This window comes from Orycteropus afer, unplaced genomic scaffold (genome assembly GCF_000298275.1).
Source record: "Orycteropus afer afer isolate SDZICR_OR568_19922 unplaced genomic scaffold, OryAfe1.0 scaffold00207, whole genome shotgun sequence".
Classification (NCBI taxonomy): domain Eukaryota; kingdom Metazoa; phylum Chordata; class Mammalia; order Tubulidentata; family Orycteropodidae; genus Orycteropus; species Orycteropus afer.
The window spans coordinates 1,040,599-1,048,731 of NW_006921794.1; the positions used below are offsets into that span (position 1 = coordinate 1,040,599).

General features: G+C 43.0%; 1 protein-coding gene across 1 annotated transcript in view; it reads right to left on the bottom strand.

The window, feature by feature from the left end:
- Positions 1-6,348: 6,348 nt before the first annotated feature.
- The window catches only part of LOC122150699, a 19,894-nt gene continuing 18,109 nt past the window's right edge, over positions 6,349-8,133 (bottom strand). Inside the window, 3 exon segments of the mRNA XM_042781964.1 lie at positions 6,349-7,423; positions 7,540-7,630; positions 7,633-7,969. Of these exon segments, the coding sequence (XP_042637898.1) occupies positions 6,349-7,423; positions 7,540-7,630; positions 7,633-7,969 (1,503 nt within the window).

Genomic DNA, 8,133 nt, shown 5'->3' on the forward strand with positions numbered 1-8,133 from the left:
GATTAGCCTAAAGCAGATTATCTTCTCTATGGATTATCTGAAATCGGCTTTTCACACAGGTTGGTATCCTCTCAGCAATCAGCACAGCCCCTGTCTCTCTACCACTGAGCTTGCCTTGTGAAGATAAACACTGACCCGCTGGTCCAAGAACCCAAATTTGTGTGATTGGATCATGTGATGAGCCACAAATCAGCTTAAAAGACATTCTATCTTTAAATACTGATATAAATAGTCTTAAGTGGATGAGGATGGTTTTCTACACTAAGAGGATCAGTATTCATTCTAATAGTGAGGACACTTGAACATGAAGAACAGTCTGCCCTGGAGGTAGGGCTTTGTGAGGTAATTTTGTAGTTAGAGAAGAAAGGTCTCAGATGCCCAGTAGAATCTCTAAAACCAAGCTCACACACAGAGCTCTCCCTGACTTTGTGGTAACTTGAGTTTTCTCATCCTCAGGCCTCTATGTCTCCAACATGCCAATGTCCCTGTAACTGCAAACCAGAAAAGTTCATAGAGCACCTGCTGCCATGTGACATGCATGAGAACATGAAGAGACACTCCCAGGCAAGACTGCATTGTAAGTTCAAGTTTTAAGTGCCCTCAAGTCTCCTCCAAGCATAGTAGTAGTATGTGAAATATTTTTTTGCAAGTGCTTGAAATAAAATTCCACTGAAAAATAAGGTAAACATTTTTATGGAAGGGAAATACATAGTAGTAAACAGGAATGAATCCGTAGGCCTCTTGGTCAAGAAGATAGACATAGCCAACAGTTGGTTGGGCTGTTGTTAGTTGCTGCCGAGTCTGTTCTTGCTCATAGGGACCCTATGTGTGCAGAGTAGAACACTCCATAGGGTTTTCTTGGCTATAATCTTAATGGAAGCACATCACCAGATCTTGGTGGGGTAACAGAGAATAATACCTTCTTGGCATAACAGAGGACTTGAGTCAGTGTCATCGCCTGCTGCCAGGGGTGGTGCTGATCTCCCTCATTTATTAAAAAGTCACAGAAAAGGACTTTTGTCTGTAAAATCCAGGAACCCACAGTGCCAGAAGAAACAGGCAGAGCCCAGAGCCAGGTCCTATGTGAAGCCACCCACCAGCGTAATGGTTCCATGTATGATATCCTTAGTACAACATGGTCATAACCCAGCCACAAATATCCTACTTGGTTCTGTAATGGTAAGAGGAGGTCTTACTAATATCATATACTCCCCAGAAGTTGAATAAATCAAGAATCAAGAAATGTATGTTGGATTTGACAATTGGGAGGTCAATGGAGAGCTTTGACCTCAGTAGGTCTGCTGCCTGATTGAATCCTAAAACCTGATCCCTGCAGTCCACCCACAGATTCTCCCCAAGTGACCCTGACTGTTGATCAGACAGCTTAATACAATTCAATACCATCTCCTTGTAGCCAGACTTTTCCTGGACGTCTCTCAAAGTGCCTTCAAAATTCAAGAGTTCCAAGATCCTACCCTTCATCTATAAAGACTTCAGAGAAGCTGGATGAGCAGTGCCATCTCTCACCCCAGTTCTCTACTTCTCTGCCCCCTTTCCAGATTACTGTCTCACTTTATCTCTTTCAAGGAAGAGAAGATTATTCCTTTGTTTTGGAGCATTGGAGGGACTAAACCAATCTCTTTTTATATCTAGGGTAATCTAAAAATGTTTACAAATGCTGTCTCTTCTCAGGCAAGAGTAAACAGAGGAACACTCCAGAGGCCATTGTTCCAGGGTCAAAGATATTCTACTGCAGCCACATTGAACATAAATAGCATCCTCTTAGCACAATCCCAAGAGCTTAAGTTTTGTAATTATGAATACGTTTTTAGACATCTTGGCCATAGTGGAGTAAGTGGAACTGCTCAAGGAAAGAAACTTGGGAAGAGAGGGAAAGAGAAAGAGAGGGGAAGAAGGAGGAGAAGAAAAGGAGAAAAACAAATGAGATTGTGGGAGTATCGGGCAAGACTCTGGCGGCCCCAGGGCCTTAAGCCAGAAAAGCAGGACCACAGGAAATACTCATCAGGGTCCAAACAGCCTCCCAGCCAGGAAGAGGAGACAGCTCACACCTGGCTTCAATAAAGAGCCCCTCCTTGCAAACCCTGCCTTGGTCTTGCAATGGTCAGGAAATATTGGGTTCTTTAAAACCCTAAAGGCAACTTGCCTGGCACACCGCCTCTTGAATTACAATTGTTATATTTTTCAGAAGCAATTAATTTATTTATGCTCTGCTTATTAAAATGCTGTTGGAGAAAAAATCCACTGCTATTTGAGATGCCCAAGCAGAAATGTCCTTTTCCAATGAAGAGAATCCAGGTGGGAGAGCCCACTGATCATTCCTTCTTGCTACCAAGCACATTATAGGAGCTCTGGTGGCATAGTGGATAAGGCACTTGACTACTAACCGCTATTTTGCAATGCATTCTTGTTGGACAAGCTTAATGCTCCTTTCCACCTCCTTCATTTCTGCTGACACTGGGGCTCTAACAGCATTTTAATGGTCTTTCTACTGCCTCCTTTCTAGCACTTCTACCATCAATGACATTTGAATATTCTCTATTGTCTAGATTTGGGCAGAAGCCATTTTCAGTCTGGTCACTTAGGTTCTCTTAACTTTGTGATTAAACCAGCAAAATTCTGTTTGCATCTAATTTACAGCTTCAAGATCCAACCATATCTTTCCACTTGCTTATAGTCCCAAATGATTTCAGGACTTTTCCTTGTCTTAAAGGCTCCTCGTGTCAGCAGATGTGACCTCCAACCACCCCATTCAGCAGTGTCAGGTAACTGGTGAAGACTTTTTCCACCCAAGACCACAATTTCTGAAACCACTTCCTCTCCTCACTATCCTTCATCTGTCTTCTCTCTTTGGCATTTGGCTTTATTAACCACACTCTCCTTGAAATATTCTCTTCCTGAGTGTGGGTGTATGTGTGTGTGTGAGAGAGAGAGAGAGAGAGAATACCAAAGATTTGGGAATCAACAGATCTAAATACAAATATCATTTCTGGCACTTTCTAAATCTGAGACATTGGGAAAGTTGCTTTAAAACTCTGGTCCTCTGTACCCACATCTGTAAACCAAGAAGGATAATCCCTGCTTCATAAGAACTGTGGTGAAGACTACACTGGCTGTTTATAAAGTATTTAGAAAGGTACACAGTCTTCATGTTGTTGTTAGGTGCCATCAAGTTGTCTCCGACTCATAGCAACTCTATGAACAACAGAAGGAAACACTGCTTGGTCCCACACCAGCTCCACAATCCTTGCTATATATACTTGAGCCCATCGTCTCAGCCACTGTGTCAATCCATCTCATTCAGGGCCTTCCCCTCCTTCACTGATCGACCACCTTACCAAGCATGACATTCTTCTCCAGGGAATGGTCCCTTCTGATAACATGACCAAAGTAGGTGAGACAAAGTCTGGCCATTCTTGCCTCCAAGTAGCATTCCAGCTGCACTTCCTCCAGGACACATTTGTTAGATCTGTTAGCAGTTCATGGTATACTCAGCATTCTTCGCCAGCACCACAACTCAAAAACATCAATTCTTCTTCAGTCTTTCTTATACATTGTCCAGCTCTCACATGAATACTAGGCGATTGGAAATGTCATGGCCTGTGTGAGGCGCACCTTAGTCCTCAAGGAGACATCCCTGCTCCTCAGCACTTGAAAGAGTTCCTTCGCAGCCAATTTGCCCAGTGCTATACGTTGTCTGATGTCCTGACTGCTGCTTTCATTGGCATTGTTGTGCCCAGATTATGAATCCCAAAAAACCACCAAAGAGCTGATTCCACTGCAAAAGCATAGGGGTTGTTTATTCAAGCTTAAGCTCGGACCCCCAACCGTCACCAGCACAGCAGTTCAGGACTGGGAGCCCTGAACTCAGGGGTAACAGGATTTTTATAGGTGTTACCGCAGAAATGAGGAAGTTCCAATCAGAAAATTACAGGATTGGTTGACATTTTTCAAGTTGCGAGTTGTCCCTACTTGATTGGCTCTGTCCTGTGGGCCGAGGCCGCAAACTGCCGTTTCTAGCTATTTCAGGTATTGGAATTTCAAGTATTTTCCTGCTATTTACTGATTGGTTGTTGCTAGGGGTTATCTATGGGGTGAGGGTAATCAGGACTTCAGGTTCCTCTCTATTATTCACTGATTGGTTGTTGCTAGGGGTTATCTATGGGGTGAGGGTAATCAGGATTTCTTGTGATTTTTCTGGTAACTAGAGCGTGGAGTAAATGCTAAGGCACATTATTGTAAAATGGCTATATGCGGGGTATTTTATATAAAAACATGTTCTCACATTCCTCCCTTTCTCTTGGTACTAAACTCAATCATGAGTTTGCTGAATGTTATTATATATTTGGTTATAATGTATTGCACTAACATCTGAATTGTCTTGGTGGAGTAGTTGATATCATTGCCTGAGGACCATGAGTTGTACAGAGTTTACTCTATCTTTTATAAAGTTGACTAATCTGTTTAGAATACAAGGTCCAACTGTCAGCAAAATTAGTCCCATAATGACTGGTCCTGTGAGAGCAGATAACAGAGATGTTAGCCAAGGAGAAGAATTAAACCAATTTTCATACCATCCCTGGTTTTGGGCACGCTCTCTTTTTCTTTTTTCTAGTCCTTCTCTTACTTTAGCCATGGAGTTTTTTATGACTCCCGAGTGGTCTATATAATAACAACATTCCTCTCCTAGAGCGGCACAAACTCCCCCTTGTTGTTGGAAAAGGATATCCATACCCCTTTTTAATTGTAAGGTTAGTTCAGCTAAGGAGGTTAGGGATTCTTGGAGTTTGGTAATGGATTCTTCTGGTCTTTCTATATCCTGATCAATTGCTGCTCTAAGTGAGTTATATTGTTGATGCTGGGTTACGATAGATGCAATTCCTGTTCCAGCTCCCACTAGTCCTTGTCCTAATAAAACAGTTAACGTTACAGCAGAAACTGGTTCCCGTTTGACTCGGTGGGGAACAGTTTCCCATTTATCTAGAAAACTGTCATATTGGTGGTATAATACATGAGGTATTAAGTAGACTAATACACAAAAGTCTTCGGTTTGTTTAAGAACTTGCCCATGGAAGCAAGGGGATAATCCCAAGGAACAAGCCCACCATCCGTTGGGGGGTGGTATGTAATACACAGTTTGATTTATGGTTGCTTCCGTGTGGTTGCAGAGGTGTTTGTGAGTTTGTGGAATCTGTCCTATACAGGTCCCTGTCCCTGTGACAGAAAGTAAGGTGAGTTGTCCAGGTTTCCTATGATTCCATCTACAGGTTTTGTGAGTTTCTGACTGGTTGAATTTTCCTATAAATGCAATACCTTCATAATAGGGTGGTTTGATATCATAGCACAGCCAGCAGGATTCTGTTAAATTAGATTGGGTTAGATTCAATAGTTTTAAGTCTGGACCATCATTTTCCAGAGGGGGTCTTCCTGTAAATTTTGGACTGATGTGTTGTCCCTTGAAGGAGTGATGTGGGGAGACGAATTTTGGACTGATGTGTTGCCCCAATTATTGGAGGGTAGAGAGGGTACTGATTGTGGGGCTAACACTGGGTTGGGCCCGATTGCAATGGGAGGTGTCCAAGATTCAATTTTTAATCTAACATTGAAAATGACTCCACTGTCATACCCTCTTTGGTACAATCGAAGCCCCCAGGATTGGCCTGTCACCCAGGTTTTATACCATTTTCCCTGTTCTGTGAATCTAACTCTAATGGGATTACAGGTGAAATTCATACATGGACCACTTCCTGTATACATGCCTCCCGTGAGTCCGACTTGTCCGTATTTAAATCGGCAATAATTGACGGTTAATCCATCACTGGAATGATTCCTGTCTACTGTGATGAGATCCCAAGTTAAGGAGGGTTTCCAGTAAGTGGTTCCCGTCATTTCACATCCCCATGCTTTACAATAAAAGTCTGGTACCCCCACACCGGTTTGCTAAGGCTCTGTCTCTTCCTCCCCCTGGGCAAATGTAAAATGGTAACTTATGGAGTTCATGGCAGAGTCCGGGATGTCCACAACCCATTCCCCAGCCATTGATTCCCCAAGATGCACATGACCGCTGGCATGTGGGTTTGCCTGAACATTCAGGAGTACCGTTTTTGCTGGGTTCCCAATCTAAGATGTCCCAGGATCCAGCCGCTAATTGGCATAAGTTAAAGTGTAGATCAGGGCACCAGGTCATAGGAGGTGCAGTATGTGAGATGGAGTTGACAATATCCCCCATGGCTGATGTGATTATCCAAGTTAACCATTGGGGGATGTGAGCATTAGAAGAGGAATTTACATAACTACCGGCTATTATCAGTAATACTAGTGAGGTCCACATCATTGAATTTTCAGCTTGAGTGGGTTATTGGGGTCCTTGGAGACGTGCCATTTCTGGTCAGGGAGAGGATCAGCTTTGCGGGCATGGGTATGATGAATCCAGGAGGCTATTCTGTCGACCTTGAGGGCAGTGTATGTGGTCAGGATTACAATGTAGGGTCCTTTCCAGTGAGGTTGTAGAGTCTCTTGCCAATGTCTCCGTACATACACCCAATCACCTGGTTGGTACTGGTGAGGTTTGGGAGGGGGACTAGATTGGTAGAGGGCCCTTAAGCTCAGCCAGATGTCTTGCTGGGTTTGTTGCAGGGCTTGAAGAGAATAAATGAGTTCATGATTATCAATATCAAGTAACAAATCGGACTGGAATCTGGGAGTGATAGGTGGAGGTCTACCAAAGACAATTTCAAAAGGTGTTAATCCTAATTTATAAGGAGAGTTATGGACCCAAAATAGGGTGAAGGGGAGGAGAGTCACCCAGTCTCCATCAGTCTCTATGGTTAATTCGGTTAAGGTCTCTTTTAGAGTTCTGTTCATTCTTTCTACCTGGCCTGACCTTTGGAGTCTGTAAGCACAATGTAATTTCCAATTAGCCCCAAGAATAGTTGCTAAACCCTGTATTATCTTAGATACGAATGCTGGTCCATTATCTGACCCTATCATAGTAGGAAAACCATACCTGGGTAGGATGTCTTCTAGTAGTTTCTTGGCTACAACGTGGGCCGTTTCTCGCTTGGTGGGGAAGGCTTCCACCCACCCTGAAAAGGTATCTATAAAGACTAACAAATATTTATATCCTTATTTCCCTGGTTTTACCTCCATGTAGTCCACTTCCCAGCAAGTTCCTGGTGTGCTGCCTCTTGATCTGGAGCCTAGATTCAAAGGGTTTTTAGTAACATTGGTTAATTGGCAGGCTTTACAATCAGAAACAATTATTGCAATTTTAGATTGGGCATTTTTAATTATCACTTTGGCCCATTTTAGTAATTCCTGTATCTTTTTGGTTCCTAAATGAGTGGTCTGATGTTTTTTGAATAAAATTTCTTCTCCAGTTTTTCGGGAAGGATGGCTTTGTGATCTGTTGATTTCCACCAGTTGTATACGTACTGAGTTCCGGGTAGTTGTTTAATCCATTTCAAATCTTCTTCAGTGTAATTGGGGTTCGTAGGTAAGGTGGGGCTCCCAGGATCAGGCAGATTGGAGGTTAGTACCAGGTTAGTAGATAGTGCAATCTCTCGAGCAGTTTGATCCGCCAAATTATTGCCTCGGGTGACAGGGGAGGTGGCTTCTGGTGCCCCAAACAATGAATGATGGCAAGTTTCTTTGGGAGCCATAGGGCAGCTAGTAGATCTAGGATCTCATTTTTATTTTTAATTGTCTTTCCTTCTGCAGTTAACAGGCCCCTTTCTCGATAGATCGCTCCATGAATACGTGCCATGGCAAAAGCATAATGACTATCCATATAAATATTTAATTTTTTATCTTTTCCCAAAGTTAGGGCTTTGGTCAATGCTATTAATTCAGCTCTTTGAGCCGACGTTCCGGCCGGTAATGGCTCAGCCCAAATTATTGCAGTTTCCGTCACTACTGCTGCCCCTGCATACCTTAGTCTGTTGTACCCAGGCTGTAAAGGAGAATCTCGGAAGAGAAGAATATGCCAACCCACGACAATGCAAATGCAATAGGACAGTTTATTAGCTAACTTAAGTTAGGGTCTTTGCCCTTACCAGGTTCAGTGGCTTAAGCAAAAGACCCCGTACCCTGTTTCTTTCACCAATTTATGGAACA